Source organism: Podarcis raffonei, chromosome 3 (genome assembly GCF_027172205.1).
Source record: "Podarcis raffonei isolate rPodRaf1 chromosome 3, rPodRaf1.pri, whole genome shotgun sequence".
Classification (NCBI taxonomy): Eukaryota; Metazoa; Chordata; class Lepidosauria; order Squamata; family Lacertidae; genus Podarcis; species Podarcis raffonei.
The window spans coordinates 53389750-53411390 of NC_070604.1; the positions used below are offsets into that span (position 1 = coordinate 53389750).

Genomic DNA, 21641 nt, shown 5'->3' on the forward strand with positions numbered 1-21641 from the left:
CAAGCATCTCGAGGGTGTGCGCCAAGTGCCCTGGGGGGTGGGGGTGGCTGCGATGTCATCCCCCCCCAGGATGGGCCGCGATGTCACCCCCACCTTCGTCTGCCAGTAGCCTAGTATAGTTTTCAAGAGTGACCAGACAGATGCCTCTGGGAAACCTACAAGCAGAGTGTGAGGCCGCAGCCCTTGCTATTTTTTGTCCCCAGCATTGTGTAAGTAAAGGTGTAGCATCTTTGACTCTGGGCATTCTGATTAGCTCAAATAGTAACAGCCATTGACAGGTTTTTCCTTCATCTACCTAAGAATAAGAACAGCCTGCTGGGTCAGGCCCCCAAGGCCGGTATTGCATCTTGTCCAGCATCCTCTTCTCACAGTGGCCACCCAGAAGCCAATGGGAAGCCCACAAGCAGGACCTGAGTGCAACAACACTGTCCCCATCTTTGGTTTCTAGCAACTCTATATTGCCTCCAACAGTGAAGGTAGAACAGAGCCATTGGGTGAGTAGCCACCGACAGCCTAATCCACCATGAATTTGTCTAATCTCCTTTTAAAGTCTTCTAAGTTGGTAACCTGACCCCTTGAAAACCCTGTTCTTAACTTCACATTTCAGAGGCTTTCCTGTGGTAGTAAAATGCAGCAGTTACTATAGAATAGAATATAGAATCCCCGTGGACTAGACAAACTTTTGTAGAAATGACTGAGGTTCTCTTATTTACATTTCTATTTTTCTATGAAAAATATTGCACTAAAGGCAGGCAATTCAACTAAAACTCACACACTGTAAAAGCCTTAAAGTGGTGGCTTTCTTCTTCTTCTTCTTTTTAAAAAAGCACCTTAACTTAATCTCTTCTGCCATCAACCATCAATAAAATGAGTTGCTCTCCCCCACCCCACCCCACCCTGATCCACACAATACACATTTAATGCACATTTAAAGCACTGGACTTCTCCCAAACAATCATGAGGACCATAGTTTCCCCTCACAAAGTTGCAATTCCCAGCGCCCTTCTCAAACAACAGTACCCAGGATTCCTTAGGGGAAGTGATGTGCTTTAAATGAACATTGGATGTGCTTTAAACATACAGTGCAGATCTGCTAAAGATGAACTTGTGGACTGGAGGAAAAGATTCTGCTAACAATGGGCACAATCCAGTCCCAAAGGTAGGCATCAAAAGTTGAGGTTATGTTTAATTCTCTCACCGAGGTTAGTAGGACTCAGAGTGGAATCCTATGCATGTTTACTTGGAATCATCTGTAGTGCAGAAGAAAAATCCCATCTTATCTGCAGTTTTGATGTGAAGTGCCATAGGCCCAGACACAGCTGGATTCCCTAGCATACCGGATGTTTACATAAAAGAATTCATGATTTACAACAGCGAGCCCCTGTTGCTCCTTTTTGACAGAAGAACAAATATTTGCAGCTTGTTTACACTGTTCTGGTTTTAAGCTATGTGGCAAGTTTGCAATATATAACCAATCTCAATCAGCAGCCTCTCACTGAATGTAAAAGCACGTTACAATGCATTTGAAATTATACCTGCAGCTGATTAGAAAGAGTTTTATGTATTTCTAACACAAAGCAAATATTTAAACAAGCAGAAACATTACGGTATGTCACACATCACCCCAACCTCCGCGTGGTACAAGATTCCAGGGGCTCCAGGCGCTTCCACAGAATGTGAGACAGCAGAGACTGTGGTGCCTTTACGATATATGGTTTATTCACAAATCCATACAACCTGAGCCTAAGTTGCAGGAGCTCACAGCGTTCACACCCCCAAAGGTCTTGCTTCCCCCATAGTCACAGCCTTGGATTCTAGCATAGACCAGTCATGCCTCTCTCCCAGCTTCTGCCCGCTTGCAGCTCTCCCCTCAGCTCACTCTGCCCTTGTTTCCCAAACACCGGCCAGGTGAGGGAGGGGGCCCATCCATTTGCCCTCTGGCAGAGAGCAACTTCTTTTGTTATACCAGGGATGGCACTCAGGCATCATGCAGGCTAACCATCCTCCCACCAATTCACAACAGCAATTCAAATATGTGCAATAATTGTGTTTGATTGTTCAGCGTTATAACTATAACTGCTGCATTTAATTCTTTCCCCATACTCCCTTTAGCACGCAAAGAGAAGTTCATGGCAGCTGTTACCAGGATTATCATCTTTGGGAGGAGAGGGTGCTAGAAAATTGATATGGTCTCTTTATTTATTTACAGCTGAACAGAATAGAGCAGGAATTGGACAGAAGCAAGAATGCACAGGCAGTGAATACTAGTAACACGGCAGTATTGAGCCGTGCCCTAAAGCTGCCATCATTCAAAAAGCCTACTGAGTCAGTCAACACCAAGCAGCTTCTTTCACTTCTTGCCCAATTTTTTTTTTTTTTTACAAACAAATCCCAGCTTCCTAATGACCTGCAGAAAGTGCAACCCTAGCTGGATACAACATCTGGAGTCCCATGGTAGTTAAGAGCATGAGCCACAAAGTAACCAATTCAAATCTCTGCAATTCAAAGCCTTTAAGAAGCTTTAGGCAAGTCAAAATGTCCACTGCTGCCAAGCCGCTTCAGGTATTTCTGGATGATACTGATGATCAATATCTGCTTCAATCTGCTTTTTCCATGATTTTTGGCACTGAAAGGGCCTTGGTCATCCTGGTTAATGATCCATGGCAGGAGGCGAGCAGGAAAGGAACAGATTCTTCATCTAGCTACCACTCACACCATTTCCTCATTAGGTTTTTGGGGGGCAACCTCACCACCACTGCTCATTTTCCAGAAACAGGTTACTCCTAGAGCTCAGGATTTATCATCCCCAGGCAGATACTTTATGCCCCTATCCAGGAGGTCCCACCTCAAACCAGGTTATGATGCCTCTTGCAAAACACGCATGAATTGCTTTGGTTGCTTACAAAATGCTTCTTTTCCTATGAAGGGGAAGTATCTTACATCCCATGGTGCCTTTGCAAAAAGAACAACATAAGGACTGCCTGCTGTAACCTATCAAAGACTTGAGCCAGATGCAGAAGAAAGAAAGAACACAAGGAAGAATCACAACAGTACCACAGGAACATCACACCAAAAGCCTTCATTGCTAGGACATGTTACAGGGGAGTAACAGATACCCGATTCAGTTACTACTTCCCAGAATCTCCCTTCCACTCAGTTTAACCTCTTCATTTAAATTAACATCTCTCCGCTGAAATTCATGCCTAGGCTCTCTGCAGATTCATAGCCTCTAACTTTCTGCCAGCCTTCACCATTATTCAGAAGATAATCACAGATAACAGCAAGCTCCTAAAAAAAATATCCAGATTTGAATTTGAAAGCTGTTTTCACAAGTGAGGCATACCTAAGTGCTCCCACTTTTCCAGCTCTGCAAATGGAATGAAGAAAGAAAAAGAGACATCCATTAGACTGTTCACTAGATCTTAAAACAGCCATTTTCCTTTCTCACATTAGCAACATATACAAACAACACATCCCAGACCGCGGCATTTTCAGCATCGCTTGTGAGAACACCCAAGGGGGCTGGGTTGAACTGTAAAATAATAGTCATGCATGATAATTAAAATATGCTGCTATTTTTAGTTAGCTTCGGTTTTAACACTAAAGGAGGAGCAAAATATTAAATGGAAACTATTTGTTCTGAACTCTCTCTCTTCCCAAGCCCTTCTGCAATTTTCCTGTTTCCTTCTGCCTGATTTGACAAGTTAACTGCCTTGCTGTTCTCACTAGCCCAGGGGTAGGCAACCTAAGGCCCGGGGGATGGATGCGGCCCAATCGCCTTCTCAATCCAGCCTGTGGACAGTCCGGGAATCAGTGTGTTTTTACATGAGTAGAATGTGTGCTTTTATTTAAAATGCATCTCTGGGTTATTTGTGAGGCATTTGTTCATTTTTTATTTTTTTCAAAATATAGTCCGGCCCACCACATGGACTGAGGAACGGTGGACCGGCTCACGGCTGAAGAAGGTTGCTGACCCCTGCACTAGCCTTCCTGATTCTATCCCTTCCTGCTTGACAACTTCCCTACCATTATCCTTCCTCTCAGAGGCAGATTTAGGACAGCGTGACCAGATCCTCCAAACTGGGCACTGAGCCTCAGGGCACTGCAGGGCATTGCAACTGTGACCTAGTGAATTAAGTAGAACAGAAGGTTGAGAGGCAGGAAGACACAAATTCTGGCCTTGCACAGGGCACTGCTGAAATTTCAAAGACCGAAGTCTGCCACTACTCCTTACCACCACATAATTATTTTCAGGCTGCTCCCCTACCACACTCCAATAGGCCACCAATCTCCCCATTCAGTCATCCTTGCCATGTCCTCCTCTTCAACATCTGCCTGGTTCCATTTTACTCTTTGCCTCCAAGCTCCTGAAACCTCTGCCCATCACCTCAGCCTTCTCTCCCCTGACTTCTCTACTGGCCTCCTCTAGCTTCTAGATTCTGCCCATAGTGCTCTAAAACCATTGCACTGATTTTGCACTTCTCTGAATTTTGTGATACCATTCTTGGCTATAAAAAAGTACCAAGATGTATTTTAAAATTCACATTTTAAAATTAAAAAGATGCCAAATGTGTATGTTGAGATAAAATATTTAAGTATATACAGTGGTACCTCGGGTTACATACGCTTCAGGTTACAGACTCCGCTAACCCAGAAATAGTACCTCGGATTAAGAACTTTGCTTCAGGATGAAAACAGAAATTGTGCTCTGAAGGCCCTATTAGCTAAAGTGGTGCTTCAGGTTAAGAACAGTTTCAGGTTAAGAACGGACCTCCAGAACGAATTAAGTACTTAACCCGAGGTACCACTGTATATACTTAGTGGTGCAATTAAGAACAAATTTCCTTGCAGGTTTTAAAAAATTCACAAGGTATGGTAAATGTGATGACTGAACAGACTTGGGAATTATCACTTGTGAAACTGACGTGGACCGAAACTGCCTGAACCATCCATCCCTGGAAAATATGCAGATTTCAAACATCTTAATAGGACTAATGCTTCACCAGCACTTGAAGAATGCTCCCAGACAGTAGTTATCTTCCTGTGTTCCACCACCAACACTGCTCATTTTCTAGCCTGACTCCTTCCTTCATCTCCCAGAGGATGGATAGCTACTTTTTCTAGGTCATAGTCAACGAGGCTGTTGGGAAATGTAGCCCTTAGCTTCAAAATTACAGTTACAATATCATTAAAACACATTTATAAATGGGAAACAAACCTGACAGTTTTCAACACAACAGTGACATTCCATTTTTTTAAAGGACTATTTGATGTCCACTGAATTTATCTTATTCTAAAAGCAATGACTTCACCTCAATGATGAAGGTTTAACTGGTGAAGGTCAAGATGCCACAAATGAGCTTAGTTCTAAAATATTAAATGGAAACACCTGCTACTTGGCTACCAATAACAGTTTGCCATAGAAACAGCATACGCTTGTGTGTTGACATATCATTGGAAAGAAGGCTCACACGTGGTAATGGTTAATGCACAAAATTAAGTTGTAGTAATCATAATGGCATTCCTAGGCTTTCACCAAGGTTCAACTCGGTCCTGATTGTGTAAGCATGATCCTGGTGGAACTTAATTTGTATCATGCACCATCAGTCTTGCATGAGCCCATAATTCAATTATAGAACTGAAGACAGATGTTTCTTGTTGAATCACATGCTCTAATAGTTTAGGATTTATCACCTTAACATGATGGTTTTTAAAAGAGCTTTCGATTTTATCACTAGCTATTTCCCCAAGATTTTAAAAGGAAGGCCCTACATTAACAAGCCCTTTCCCCTTTCTCTTCCTGCCGTTTCCCATCTTCCATTTCTGTTCAGACATCATAGGCATTTTTCCACTTGTCAAACTTTTTAGTAAGTACACCTGCTGGCTACAGCAATCCAACTTGTTGCCAATTCCCTTTTTTTAAAAAAAGAAACGTTTTGGTACAGCAGTAAGAAAGTCTGACCTTCATATTTTACTGTACTGTGCTTTCATAAAATAGAAAGATTTCAAAGTCAACCTGGAGATAACACGTTACGGTGCTTTTCTATTAGAAAGCACAAAATCTGCTCCAGATCCAACATTCTTTAGCGTTTGATTTCATCCTGCTGATGTACCTCTGCCTCTGCTGGCAAAGCATCCTTTATGCCCCTTCCTGAGGCCCCTCATCAGATTTACCTATCAGGGTACCTTCAGACTGTTCAAATTTTGTGGGAGGGATTCAAGTGCATAACAGAAAATTTAAGTTTTTGCAATTAAAGTGGGTTCTTTACCCCAGTGCAACAAATCCACAGAAAGAGAGGATTTTTGTGGTTAGGAAAGTGGTGGGAAAATGCATTGAGAAGTGTAGAATAATCGAATAAACGTAAGCACAGCAAAAACAAATCGGAATGAATGCTCATTGTCCTAAAAAGTCCTCACAAACAAATCAGAACCAATGCTCTATAAAGACCAGGTATAAGCCAATCTGAAGGAGCCCTAGGATTCCTAGCTAAGGGCTTATCCACACCTACCTTCCCTCTGCGCTTTCCAGGCACAGTCCACAAAAAACCCCAAATAGCCATTTGTTCTGATTCAACTTTAAAGAGCAAGTGTTTGCGGGGAAAGCTCTGGAGCAAAAAAAGGGGAGCACTCAAACACGGAGCTTTAAAGCATGGACCTGTATGGGAAGCAGTGGGGCAAAATAAGTGTGGATAAGCCCCAAGTGTTTTAACCAGTTATAAGAAAATTGAGGTTTTTATTTAGTACACATAAACAAGGAAGTTCCAACTGCATCACTAACAGATACTCTAATCCAAAGACCTACAATTGTACACTTGGATCTCTTGCATGCTTCCCATTCATTTCAACCACAAGTTAATTTATTTGTGCTGGCATATCAGATTCCTGCATGAAACCGGTGGAGGACCCATTATAGATAGGTTATGAAAGGTATATGTGGTATATGTTGCAAATTCCACAGCCCTAAAAAAAACAACTGCTGGTGTGTTTTTATTTCTTGCTCTTACTATGTCAGCATATAAAAATGAGCTTATTGTCCTTTGTTAGAAGGCCTGGAAAATTTTGAGAGATCAAGGAGGACTGAGTTTTGCTTTTTTTGTCACTATGGGCAGCCATGTCTTTGAGCCTCCCTGCCATTAGCCTGACTTTTGATCCTGGGGGCTTTCTTCATTCCATTGTTAGGTGGCACAGCAGACAGAGCCAGTGCCGACATTATGATTTTCCACCACACAGGAATGCCAAAAAGAAAGAAAGAAAAAAGGTGAAATTTGAATTCACAATCCACACAGTCTTTGCCACCCAGTAGAGCATTTTTTTACATGAATCCCTTCGTGGATGAAGAAAAAAGTAGGTAAGAAGCACTAAAGGCTGGGATCTTCAATTTCAATTCATGTGCAAAGTAAGAAAAGAGTGATATTGCTTCCCCAAAACTACAGTATGCCTTCTGATAAAGCTGGAAGCAAAAACTCCTCATTATTTCTCACCGTTTTACTTATTGGGTAATGCTGCAGAACCATAAATAGAAAGAAGTTCCCTTAGTTCACTGCTTTGAAAATTAAGAATAGCTTTTCTTCAGGCACATGTTCTACACTGTATAAATCAGGGACAAAAAACCCAAAAAACCCTCTCAGGATCAAGGGCTGAAAATAGCCACTGCTCTCTCTTTCTGGCCACAGAGAATGTACCCAGACTACATCTCCCACCAGCCCTGCTGTGTTTTCCTTGCCTAAGATGGAGAGAAGTGTGTGTGTGTTTAGAAACCTCTGACCTTTGCATGGCTGGAATTTAGTCTACTGTACAGAGGTAAGAGCTACTGTCACACATCTGTTGCTTGGCCCCCTTTTGCCTCTGGCTCTGTTCACCACTGGCATGAGGAAGCCCCACAAGGCTGCCTAGAGGAAATGTTGCCCCTAGCTTGAAAAAGCTCTCCAAACCTGGTCTAAATGCTAGAAGTAACTAACATGCACATTTTTCCCCCATCTGCACAATTATTTCAATAGTTTGCATAGCTACCACCAGAAACGGCACAAAAAATTCATGACACAGACAGTTTACCACTTGTTTATATCTCTGCTGCTATGTGGTTTGTACTTGGCCAGCTGTTGCTCAGTTCTAATTTATTGCTATTATGATCCAGCCATAAGGTCTCCCATGAGTTGAGAAAAGGGACACTGCCAGGATACTTTGGGATTGAGAGGGTGACCTAGTTCTTTTCTCGAGGGCCGAAATAGATGATTGGAGCGCTATTTTCAAAGGCAGCAGACTCCAGTCTCCAACTCAATGCAATGAACTATGACATAACCTGGGCCAGCCCACGACGTTTTGCAGCCTGTGGTGAAGCAGCAAATAGCACCTTTCTCCCAACCAAGGCCATTTGGTTATTTGGAGACCTGACACAGAAAATCCCACAAGCACCTCTCCTCTTTTCCTTGCAGTAAAATATTGTCATGGATTGGTTAGACACAGAGGACTGGTGGGAGGAACAAGCTGGGGAGCCACCAAAGGAAGAAGGCTCAGAGAGTGGTGGTGGGATGATGATGAGTGGCCAGAGGGAGGAGACTGGGAAGAGGAGGTGTTGAAAGCTGAAGGGGTAAGAGGGCTTAATGAGCTGGGAGAGTCCGTGGCAGAGAAGTTCAGAATCAGAAGATGAAGCTAGCAAGTGGGAAGAGGGAGGTCAAGAGGCAGGGATGAATCAAAGCTGGTGAAGTTACGGGTGTCTCACCCTCTGCAACCAGCTTCTCTCCCCCATCTCCCAGAACCAGGAGATGCATGAAAAGGGCAGATAAGAGACTGGCTGCACACAGGTGCAGTCTCAGATTGCTTGGGGAAAGCCCTGGAGAGGAGGAGACTTAGACCGCAGAGGGGAGGGCGGGGACCTTAATCTTGGCAACTGATTTCATGGAGTAAGACCCACAGGGAATGAGCTGCTGTACTCATGAAGCCTGAGACTCAGCCCAGTCTGTGGAGATCATGTTTTCGCTAATAAAGAGTTAACTACAACTTTGAACTGTGTAATTTACTGACCGGCATGCTCTGTGACAAATATATACTAATAATTAAGTAAGTTAACAATCTGCTCCACTTTCATAACACTCAAAACCAACTGCCTGAGGTGGCTGCCCCACTTTGCCTAATGACAGGGTCGGCTCTGCATCATTAGTACATTTCTTCACAGTTTGGAATGTAGAGCAAGGAGAAATGGCAGCTGTTTAATCTCTGGAGATGTGGCAGCACAGAAGGGAAGCATAATAATGGTGAATATAGAGATAAAATATTTATATTTGAGGAAGGAGGTGCAAACGTCTTCAAAACAGAATATTCCTATTTGAGCTGTCACCTTAGATTTATGCAATAAAATAAGAAGAGGAAAAAACAATGATGTTCCTACTCCAAACCAAAGAGTATGTGCTTTAGGTTGCAAATCTGTACACACCTGGAAGTAAGCCCCATTGGATTTCCTTTTGAGTAGAAATGTATGGACTTGTGCTGTTTAAGATTTGCATGAACTGCCTGGAAATAAGAAAGTCGGCAGGAAAAACTCCTTGTCCAGGATAGCACTGAGCTGTTAATGCATTCTACCACAGAGTTAAGTTCTTCAGCAATGGTGTTGGATATTTAAAAATACACCAAAAGTTAGTTTTTTGCTTACTAAGCCTTAAATCTCGGCATGCTTTTCCAAACAGAGCTGACATCTGTTAGCAGATTTGTCACACAAGCCACCTTTAGTTTAGAAGCCAGCACCAATTATCCTTAAAATAGCCACTGTGACTCAAAGACTGCTTTCCTTTCTTTTAACTGGGGACCTAAGGGTGAAATCTAATGTCAGGCAAGCAGGCATCCTCTCACACAGTGATGCTTCTCTTACTTCTTCTCCATGTAGCCCCCACATGCCCTGAAAAATCTGCTTGGGGCGGGGGTGGCATGTGCAGGTTGCAGAGTGGGAGATGAGAAATGCCTCTGCCTACAAACCTGATTTCAACCCAATTTTAAATATTAAGACTTTGTAAAAATTAAAACATTAAAAAAGGCTTTATGGAGATAACAAATAACAAATAATGATTTTAGAAACCCAATGCAATGTTGAACAGGTCTTCTGGCTGTCAGAAGTTGAAGATCCATATCTGAACATTCCTTTTATTTTCTCATGGTTATTTTTCTCCATCTCCTGGTGCTTCTACTCTCACAGGTACCAGAAGGAATGCCTAATCCCATATAAAACTGCTCCTATTCCAAGGCCCTCCAGGGTCCCCCATCAACTTAGATGGCATCTGGAAACTGGAGGAAGAGCCTTCTTGGTGGTGGTGTCCTGTTTGTAGAATTCCCTCTCCAAAGAGGCTTGCCTGGCACCTACTATGCTATATTTTTGGCACAAGTCCAAGACATTTTTGTTCTCCCAGGCTTTTAAAATTAAAACAGTTTAAGTTTCAATGGAAACTTTGAAGTGTTTGGCTTTAGTACAAATCTATTTCATTTCTCTCATGCTGATTTTACTGCTATTCAATTTTTATCTGAACAGTGGTATAGGAATGCATTAAATAATAGACATATGAGCAAATATATAAATGAATGAACATCTATCCTCAAGCTCCATAATAATCCCTGCTTCCCTTATCCAAGAACTCAAAAAGCTCAATAAATTCTGCTTCAAGAAATTTCCACTTCCAGAAGCCAACCCCATAAAATATAATAATTGCTTTTATTTTGTATCTCTGATTCAGGACTATATGCATTTTTCAAGCACTGAAATTGGTGTTAGGCACAGAATACCGCATACTGAGTGTCACACAATCTGCTGTATGGCCTTCCTAGAAGAGCAGCCACTTTGCATTGATCTGTTGAAGATCAATGTACAGACATCTGGGTGTACACAAATGTTGGTGCAACAAATGTACATAAATGAGTATTTCTACATCTGTGCTCACAGTAGCAGTGACTTGCTGTAGCAAGAATAGCAGCTACCACAAAGCAGCCATGAAAATGGGCTCTCAGCTTACATTAGCCCAATACTGTCTGTGCTGGCTGGAAGAAACTCTCCAGTACCTTAGCAAATTCCTAGTCTTTAAGGCACAGAAGATCTGCTTGAAAGTGTGAGCAATGCCAGGCTGATGAAACCTCAGAAACAGGTGGGTGGTGTGCATAAAGCAACGAGATTTCTACCAGTTATAGGACAGGTCCTCAGTGTACTACTCCATGTTTGGCATAAGTAGAACAAAACAGGGCAAAATTATTTTTACTGCTTTGCAAATTCAGATTTTCATGATATGTTCCCCTTAGGATTGCCTTTAAAGTACACAGTCCCACTCCCGACCTCTGAGAGTAAGGTGCATACATATTACCAGCTAAATTTTTATTTTCTTCAATTCCAATTAAAGTTGTTTTGGAAGGAAACACAGCATTTCATAAGAAAGGACAGGATAGATAAAGGATTGTGGGTAATATTGTGTTTACCGAAACCAGCAGTGGGAGTGCACTGGAGTAAGCAGGAGTGTGAACACAGCCTCAGAGCCAATTGCAAGTGATACTGAGTTGTGTGTAGTTTTCCCAACCTACTCCCCCATTCAGTGGAGGCTGGTGGAAACAGGACCTGGTGGGGTGCCTAGGAGGTCATGTGGGTGGTGCTTAGGTCACATGGGTGGCACCTAGGTCCCCATGCTCACCCCTTTCGGTTGTAATGGTAAAGAAGGTAAAGGACCTCTGGACGGCTAAGTCCAGTCAAAGGTAACTATGGGGTGTGGCACTCATCTCGCTTTCAGGCCAAGGGAGTTGGTGTTTGTCCGCAGACAGCTTTCTGGGTCATGTGGCCAGTATGACTAAACCGTTTTTGGCGTGACAGAAGCCAGAGCGCACAGAAACACTGTTTACCTTTCCGCTGCAGCAGTACCTATTAATCTACTTGCACTGGTGTGCTTTCAAACTGCTAGGTTGGCAAAAGCTGGGACAAAGCAACCGGAGCTCACCCCACCGTGCACATTCGAACCGCTGATCAGCAAGCCCAAGAGGCTCAGTGGTTTAGACCACAGTGCCACCAGCTCCCTCTCTACTAGGTCAGCCACTTTGTGGCTTGTTTACCTGTTGAAATGAGGGAGGAGCTTGATGAAACTTTCAGAGGATTGCACACAGCATACATCATTCATCAAAATAAAATGACAGCAATTGCCTCACTGTGATACAGTAACAGTACAAAGACTGGACCATGGATTTGGATGTTTAGGTGAGTTTGTAATCTTGACAGAACTATGTCCTAGTTTTCCCATAAGAGGATCTTGCCCTGCCCCCATGGCTTTTTTTAAAAAAAACAAGCCTCAGAGCTGCAGAGGAAGAGGGTCTTAACCCATCCCTATTGCCAGTTTTCTGTTAAAATTCCTCCAAGTTGGGTTTTTCACCCATAGCAGGAAAGAGAGTTGTAGCTCACCCCTCAACTAAGTGAAAGAAGTTTGGGTTGTGTTATGTACTGAGTTGAATAGGATCCAAAAGGCAGCAGTCTGATTGGTCCTAGAACAATAGGATTCAGAATGCAGCAGTCTGATTGGTCCACAGGAGCCACCCAATCCAGCTCCAGGTGGAAGTGAATCTGCAACCTGATTGGCCTATAGGTGAATCCCGGAATTAGCCAATCACGTGGGGCCCATTGTGTAAATAATGTATATAAAGCAGACATTCTGGGGGAACGTCCATTCCTCCTCACCACTATGAGCTGGATAAAGAGCATGAAATCCACTCTCGACTCCGAGTATATTTCAGGGTGTTTCACTGCAGTAAGGGAAAGGGTTAAGAAGCCTCTCCGCTGCACATTTTGTGCTTCAGTAGCACCCTCCATGAGTACATTTTGTTTTCTATTTAAAACTCAGCACATTGTATAATTTGGCCCTATCCCAACAATAACTGTTCTGCCACCAGCAATGTATACATATGGCAGAGCTAATGCCAGGGGGATCCTCAAATTATTACATGGAGGGGAGGCTTTCCTAAAAGGATAATAAATCATTGTTGAGGGGTTCCAGATAGATATATCTTCATTATTTTGTGATCCCAGGCTATTTCTCCAGTGCCTTGGCCCAAGGGCACAAACAGATTTATGGAGAATGAAACATCCTCCAAAGCTGCAAATTGCTGCCATGACTGACGATGTTTAGATTCTGCTGGATCATTAGAAATGTAAGTCACAGGCACATGGCTGAAGGAGAAGGGAGATAGTGAGTTAAAGCCAAAAAGAAATGCCTGATATGCAAGTGAAACGTGGACACCCAACATACAAAGCTGCCTTGGGCAATCGTTCTGTTTAAGCCAAGATAGGTATAATCCTTTTGCATACGCTCTTTCTCCCCCTACACACACACACACAAAAAAAAAAAACAACAAACAAACACAGAGAGAGAGAGACTCCTGTTGCTTTTCACTTCTGCACAAATCGTGATAAAACAAGGAAGTATCTCATTAACCACAATTTGTCATTTTCTTCACTTTAAACCATGGTTTAATATATTCGCTGGTTCCAAAGCTGACATCATGAATTTCCTGATTTGGACAAAATAGGAAACTAATACTATGGCTAATCAGAAACTCCATGGGGGAATAGCCTGTGTGCAGAGGCAAAATATTCATGCACGTTTCAGTTTAATAAGCAGATGTGTGATTGTATGAACACAGCCACACTTTAACTTCCAAAGTAGTAGGGGTGCTCTTTTTTATGTCAACCACATGAATATGTAGACAAATATTTCCAAAAGAACACTCAAGAGACAACTCATTGCAAACTCAAAGAGCTGCCATAGAAGCAGACCTGAGAGAAAATACAATTTATAGAAAGAATCAGAAATTAGTAGAAAAATCTGCATGAATGACTCCCCGTGATCTGTTGTGGAGGTCAGATGTGGAAAAATTAAGCAGGAGCTACTAAGGCATAATGCAGGCAGTATTATGGGACATGTTCTTTTTAATTCAGGAACCAAATCTGATTTTTAATTTCAATGGGAATGGCTTGGATTGTAGCAACTGGAAAAAGGAGATGTGGTATTAGATAATAGAACAGTCACCAGGAATGTTACTATGTCAAAGCACACCCACCAACACTGCTATGGTAAATATGCAAAGAAGCCCAAAGAACATCCACAGGTTTGGATTGTGCCCTGGGACTGGATCTTCCCAAAACCTCCATGGTTTCACGTTAGTGGAAAAATGGAAGGAGGAAAAGGCAAGGAGTAATTTTTAAAAAGATGCTGGTGCCATGCCTGATTCCCCCCCCCCCTCCCAAAACAAGAGCTGCGGAAAGGGCACTGAAAGGTCCTTCTAGAATTATCCTAAGAAAGTGAATGAACAAAGTGAATGAAGAATGCAGGGGAGAAGAGACCTCTAATTAATATGTGCTGGAAAGTTCTGGCATCAATTTGTTCTCAGGGGGAACATGATAGACATATAGGCAGATGAAAAGCCCAGGCGGCAATTATATAAACACTTACAAAGAAGTAAATCCTATTGAATTCGGTGGGACTTACTTAGTAGACATGTCTGGGATTGTACTGTCAGTATTTACTCTGATGCACTCTTTAATTGATAAGGAGCTTTGGGGAGCCTCTCTGCAATACCCAACGCAACCTTAATTCCCCCAGCCTTTTCTCAAGAACAGAGAAAGCAGTGTAAACAAACTGTGTGTTTCATTCTGTAAACAAGAAATTCTCATTAATTGGAAGCAACACAGTTCTAATTCTCCCTAAGTAACCACCCCAGACAAAAAACAACAAAACACACTGTGAATATAAGCCTTCTACAGGACAAGATGCAGTGTTCACTTGGCTGGCTTCCATCTCCTTTGTTCTGTCATCCTGCAGGGGTGGCCCCATCATGAGACATATTGAGACAGTCACCTCAAGCAGCAAATGCTAGGGGGCAGAGACGGGATGGAGCTGTGTGTGCTCTGCACTCCCTAAGATAGCCTTCAGATGTAGTGGAGGATGCTGTCCCACTGCTCGTGTCAAACTCCCAGTCTCGCTGGCTTCTGTGCAAGGAATGAGGGGAGGCGTAATCTTGTCTGCCTCAGGCAGCAAAATGTCTTAAGATGGCCCTGCTGCCTTGTCTAGTTCTGGCTGCTCAAAACTAGGGTTTTAAGTAGATAGTCTTCTCCTATTGTTTATCCCTATGTTCCAGTATAGAGACCTCTAAAGTTCCACATAAGCAGGCATGTCCAAAGTCCATTTCGGGGGCCTAATCCGGCCCGCCGGTCAGTTTAATCCAGCCCCTGTGGCAGTTAACTTCAACCTGAACAACTTCAATCCTAAAAAAAAAAGTCTGCAACTTTGGTCGGCCCCTTGGTCGGCCCTCACGGCCCTTTAAATCTGGCCCTCTTTGAAAAAAGTTTGGACACCACTGAAAGGTATGGCTCTTTTTAGAGGCTTTCCCAGTCTTTACAAACTCCAGTCATTCTAGTTTGAAAAGAGAGACAGACATTGGCATTGTTGACAAGGGGCATTATTTCATAGCAACAAAATATTACAGTCCAAACGGAGAATTAAATATACCTGGAAAAGAGGTATATTTTCAAAGAGAATGGCTAGAATCGCAGCAGATATGAGATGCAGCATTAGAGAGCACAACCAAACAAAATGGGATGACTCCAACGCAGTAACAGACTCAATGGACACAACTCACTTAAGTCCAGTGGGTTTCAGTGGGTCTACTCAGAGAATGACTTAGATGGATACAATTTGGTGTGTTGAGAAATTCCCTTAGAAACAAAGGAGCATTCAGAAATGCTGCCCAGAGTGGCTGGGGCAACCCAGTCAGATGTGTGGGATTAAAATAAAATACTAATACTAATAATCAGAATGACATTTTTAATACACCTCTTAAAAATAAATTATACCCTACCTTTTTGAAAGAGCTCAAGAATACACGCAACATAATAATGTATCAGTGACAAATGATAATAACGAACAATAAAAAATAAGAATCCAAAGTTCAAAAACCAGCAAACAGCAGCCACCTGAAGTACACCCACCCACCAAATGTAAGTGCTACCAAAAGGGACCATTTCTCTCTGTGGTTAACTATTATCTGGTCCCAAGACAGATTCATAATGTGATTCAATGGTAAAAAAAAAAGTTCATTTTCGATTTTTAGCTATTTCAGAAGTGTTAATCCCCCAGAAAATAGCACATTGCACTTTGCAATGATGCTTTATGTTTCACAGCCTTGCTCTGCAAGCCCTGGAGGTGGTGTCCTCAGCCAAGTCTGCCCATGTCTTAAAAAGGAACCAAAAAGCATACAGCACTACCTGCAGGCATCAAGATATATTAGCAATCTAATTCATTCCCTGCACACTCTCAAGGACAGCTGAAACTTGAAAGTATGCTAGCTGAAAATGTCATGAACTTTTTGAAGTATGCATTGGCAAAAAGTTAGTGGAAAGCTTCTACTGCATTCACAGTTCCCTAAAAGGAGGTCAGGCAAGTCCATTAAAAAACACTAAAAAAAAGCTGCACTCCATTTCAAGCCAGGATGTTTTTGCTACTGGTGTCACTAACAGGGAGAAAATAGTGACCCTCTGAACATCAACAATCCCTTTATAATCTCTTCTGCTCCAATTATAGCTGGAAATGTTTTCCCATTTCTTTAAATTCTGCACTTAGGATCACTGTACAATTCTGCTCATTGCTACATTTTCAGAGCCGGTAAAGAATAAAAGTTGCAAATATTGTAAGATGTACATTACAGTACTGATGGGGCAGAAAGGGAGAGAAATATGATCTTAAGAAGTGAGGGTGATATAAAAATTGTGGGGGTGTTTGACTATCAATTTTAAATCACGATTTCTTCCCCCATTTGTGTCCCTCCAATCCTCAAATATCCACAGTAAAAGCTTGATTACTCACACCATGACTACCTAAATACATGTTAGTGTAGTTCTATGTCAATGTAGAAAAACATTCCGAATTATCTAAACATCTGACTATCCTGATATTATGGGCGTTCTCTGCGTTGCTTATATAAATGGAGTTTAGGCTCTAATGGCTAAGCTTTATGAACACAATGAAAGCCCCCAGTAATTCAAAAAGCTATATGAACAGTAAGTGGAGTCTTACCTTGTGGTGTCCAAAGTCATTTAATACAGTGCCAAGTTTCTTGGTGTTGGTATGAAGCTTATGAGCCGCGATCATTGGATTTGGATCCCTCCAGTCAATGGACAGGCGATGGTACCAGAGGCGCTGTCCTTTCTGAATATGTGCCAGTTTGATACTGGGGTCAAAGCGATGCACCTCACATCCACTATTGGCCATGCTGATCTCAAACTGGTTGTTGTCACTGCCCAGTCTTCCCAGAGCAAACAGAAGAGGTATTGTTACTTGAAATAAAAACAAAATCTGAAGGATCACTGCTATTAACATTTTAGCTCACCTATCCCTGAAGGACGTAAGGTAGAAAACACTAATTCTTGGTAGGTGTGCGGAAGCACTAGAGAGAGCTTACAGTACCACAATTTTCAGAAAATACGTAAATAAAAACAGTAATAATAATAATAATAGACTAATGAAAAGCAGTCACTGCATGATTTGTCAGCCTAATTCTAATCAGTCCAGAAGTTTTCCTGAAAAGTGAAAAGCCAACAGTGAGGTAGAAGATACAAGGATTTGTTTAGAGAGGGCATTCCACATTTTGAAGTGTTACACTCAAAATGACCCTGTTGCGCTCCTGCATGTTATACTTCAGACAGTGGTGGGAAGGGGCAGTCAGCAGGGTATTAGTAGTTGACTGAAGCACCTAGGCAAGTTTATATGCAAGTTTGGAGACCTTAAGAAACCCTGGTTACAAATTATTTCAGGCCTTAATGGATATGACCAATGGATACGGTATGTTTAATTGGGCTCATAAGGAACTTAGCAGACAGCATAGTTGAAGCAAAACTAGAATGATGTGCTCAGAACACATCTGTCCAGAAGTCTGTATGATGCATTCTGGAGCAGCTGAAGCTTCCAACCTCTTCAAAGCAACCTTCCCATGCAGATGCTCTAATCCGGATGAAACTAAGATATGAAAGACTATGGTTAGGTCCAATGTCTCCAGTTCGGATGTGCATGTGCATTGTATGATGTAACTTCATTCAATGGCTGTCAGCTAAACTTGTCAACTTACTCAGTTGAAAGCCATTTTGTAGTGAAACATATCTGTAACATGTCAGGTGTTAATGGCATGTTGGCACATGCTTGTCACCTGTTAATTCTCCTGCTATCAAGGGGTGAAGGTGCATGTATGAGTTTGTTCAAACACTGCAAGATGAATTAAACTCAGGGCATTCTCAGGGCTAAACGTCACATTATATTAATCACAATTTTTTTAAGAGCATGCTTAGTGCTGCTTCCTTTATTTTGAAGGGAAAGTAGCTGTGGGGCCCCCATCTGGTTTCACACTCCCAGTTCAGACTGAGGTCTAAAAACCAGTTGCTCATTAACTCCATACTCACCCCACCCCACCGGGCCTCAGAACAGTTTGTAGTAAAGAAGCACCTTTGGAACCAGTAGTAACTGGGGCAATTTCAGGTGGGAAAATAGGGAACAGGAGATGGCACCAAAGACCCATGGCTACATTTCCTTTAGCATAAATCAATAGTGTTAAGCACATTATAAACCACAGGGCCCTCCACACATAAGCTGAACTGTGACTGACTACTGCATGTTGGCACGTCTCTACATATCATGATAACATAAGAAATGTTGTATGGCTTAAGGTCATACACAATGCTCTTCTGTGGGCTACACACAGATTTTCATGCTGCTCTGATTTCTGGAAATGGAGGCAGATGGGAACCTAGAAGAAAAGTTGAGCATCCTGTTTCCACCTAGTGTTCATTAGTTACACCTAGCTTCCTCTGAAATCAATGGAGTTTAAGTCAAGTCATAATGGGGATTACATGCAGCTAACAGCACAATTCTAACCATGTCTACTCAGAAGTAAGTCTTGTTGAATTCAATGGAGCTTACTTCCCAGAAAGTGGGGTTAGGATTGCAGCCTTAGTCTGGATCCAGCCTCATGAGTGTTCAGTAGCTAGAGGAAAATGTAAAATGAAAGCTGTCTTACATTCATTGCTGACTGTCAATTTAAAAATGCTTAACTATTGTGTGCACAGTTAAACACTTCAGAATGCTGAAACCTGGTAAAACCTTTTGTGAGTCTGTGGTTTTTTTTAAAAAAAACAACAACACACTTTCAGATAGAGCATTAATCTCTTTAATAAATTCAAACAGTGCTTTCTATACTAAGCCAATTTAAAAATGATCATTCAAATTCATTGATGCATTTTGCCATATCCCAGCCAGCCAGTAACATTGCCCTCTGTACACAACAGAGTGTCACGTGCCTCCCAATGGATGGAGTAGCAAGAAAATAATCTAAAATGGGCAGCCTCCAGAGGATTTGAGCTCTGCTCCATCATGTTCATATGAAATGCTTCTGCTTTTCATCTCACAAATGCACAGACAATAACTTCATTCCTCTCAATGTTTCATGCAATACGTATTTTTCATAGGGCTGTCCTTTATATACTCAAAAACATTTGTTCTCTCTCTAGTCATCCTCTGGGAAGAAACCAGCTGGTCTTCATTTCCTCTTTCATAAATAGAAATTCATTAGATAAGAAGTGTATTTCAAGGAGATTTTGTCTCATTCTGAACAAGATTGCTTCTCTGTGCAATCATACACCAAAGAGCAGAATTAAGTGCCAATGTTACTGAAAGATTGTAATTGGATTGGAGTCACAAGGAATTAGAATTGATTGCTATGTAATTCCTCAAGAATTGCAAACACACGCGTGCACACTTAATTTATTTGAACGTTACTAGAGTTCGTTTCTTATTTTCATTCTGTGCTTTAGGGGAAAATCTTCAGTGCTTATATATTCCAGCAGAAGGGACTGGTTTAGTTTCCATTTTTTAAATATTTTATTTATGCAGCAAAACATTTTTTCAAAGGTCTCATTGTGCGCTTGCTTTTCTTAGGTTAGCAGAAGGCATTCTTAATGGAAGATAGATATGGAGGCAATAATGTTCTTTGAAGTAAGGTGACAAAATTCAACATGAAGTTTAAAACTGACTCGATTGAATTATTTCTACATAATCTATGTGAAATCATAAGGAGGTAAGAATAGACCTGTTGTCTCAGAGTAAAGGCCTACCTAGTCCAGCATCCTATTCTCACAGTGCCCAACCAAATGCCTATGGAAAGCCCCTAAGCAGGACATGAGTGCAACAGCCTCTCCCCATTTGTGGTTCCCTATCAACCACTTCATCAAAAGCTTTTTGAAAGTACACAGTGTCAATTGAATTGCCTAGATCCATAGGCGTCTTGTTGCAAAATGGATATGCACCAGACTGTGCCTGAGTGGTGCAAATACCTCTGAATACACATTTGCATGACTTTTTTATTTTTTGAAAAAGTCGGCCACTTCAGCCCACATTCTTCCAATTAATATTGCAATGGTGTTGTTTTTTTTAAAGAAAAAAAACACATATATCCTGGAACAAGATAAGCATAAGATAGTCTAGCAGATTGTGTGAAGAGCATGCCATTCATGATTGCTTCATTTGAATTTCCCCCACCATGTCTACCTGTGCTTGAAGATCAGCACCTGAGGCCCTCCTCTGTATGCCACCTCCAAGAGAGGTTCAGAGGGTAGCAACAAGGGAGAGGGGGCTTTTTGGTTGTGGCTCCCCACTTATGGAATGCTCTCCCCAGTGACACCTGCCTGGCGCTGACACTGCTATCTTTTCAGCAACAAGTTAATTTTTTCATGTACCCCCAGGTATTTGGTGCTATGTGATGGGCTGTTTTTAACGCTGCTTTTGCACCAGTGTTGTTTTTGTTATTTTGTAATGCAGCTGGGGTGGTTTTAGTACTAAATGAATTGTTGCTTCGGTTGCTTTGTTTTAAATTTTGGATACCTTATATTTCTGTAAGTCAACTTGGATCTCTCTGAAAAGGGCCCCTTAAGAATGTTAATTAATCATGAATAACATAAATGGTTCCCCCCACTCAAAAGGGAGACTTACCCCAGTGAATACAGACGGCACTGCTTTCTTTTGATTTGATGAACTAAACTGAATCGGTCATCCAAGCATATTGACCATGGCCTCCTTGAGCTGTTGGGGTTTCCTGGCAGGTTGTTCATGCTCATATGATCACATGAAATCTGTTAAAATAACAAATGTCGATTTCATTCTGTGTTACAATCTTTCTACACATCTCACATTTTGTTTGAGCAGGGAGAAGGGAGGATGAGGGAATGTCTTACAGGAAATTGTTCAACAGTTATGTGACTGACAAAGTGGGGTGAGGGAAAGGCAGCCAGGCTTAATTTATTGTTTGCTTATCTCTTGTTTGTTTGCTTTGCTAAAAGAAGGATGTGCCAGATCGAAAGAAGTCAGACGGTGAGAAGAGCAAAGCAAACATTAAAAGGCAAATAATTGAATTCCAGTGAATATTATGTGCCAGATGCATTTCACCAAAAACAGCTCCCTGGACTACAAAAGACCATTTATTTTTATCCTTCAAGCCTTGGATTCGATTCCGCATTTAACATTATTTAAATAATAGTAACGACCTAACTCCCACTCTTAACTTTAGGTTACTTGCCCTACAGGTCTGAAATCTGTATCTATTGG

At 41.8% G+C, this 21641-nt stretch overlaps 1 protein-coding gene across 2 annotated transcripts in view; it reads right to left on the reverse strand.

Moving 5' to 3' along the window:
* METTL24 (methyltransferase like 24) overlaps positions 1-21641 on the reverse strand; it is an 81029-nt gene that overhangs the window by 15700 nt on the left and 43688 nt on the right. The window contains exons 3-5 of one of the 2 annotated variants that reach the window (XM_053381666.1): positions 21030-21169; positions 17073-17301; positions 5773-5913 (exon numbers count right to left, since the gene is read on the reverse strand). In XM_053381666.1, coding sequence (XP_053237641.1) covers positions 5773-5913; positions 17073-17301; positions 21030-21169 — 510 coding nt within the window. The remainder of the gene's footprint in view (positions 1-5772; positions 5914-17072; positions 17302-21029; positions 21170-21641) is intronic. The other variant, XM_053381667.1, reaches the window with a different exon arrangement.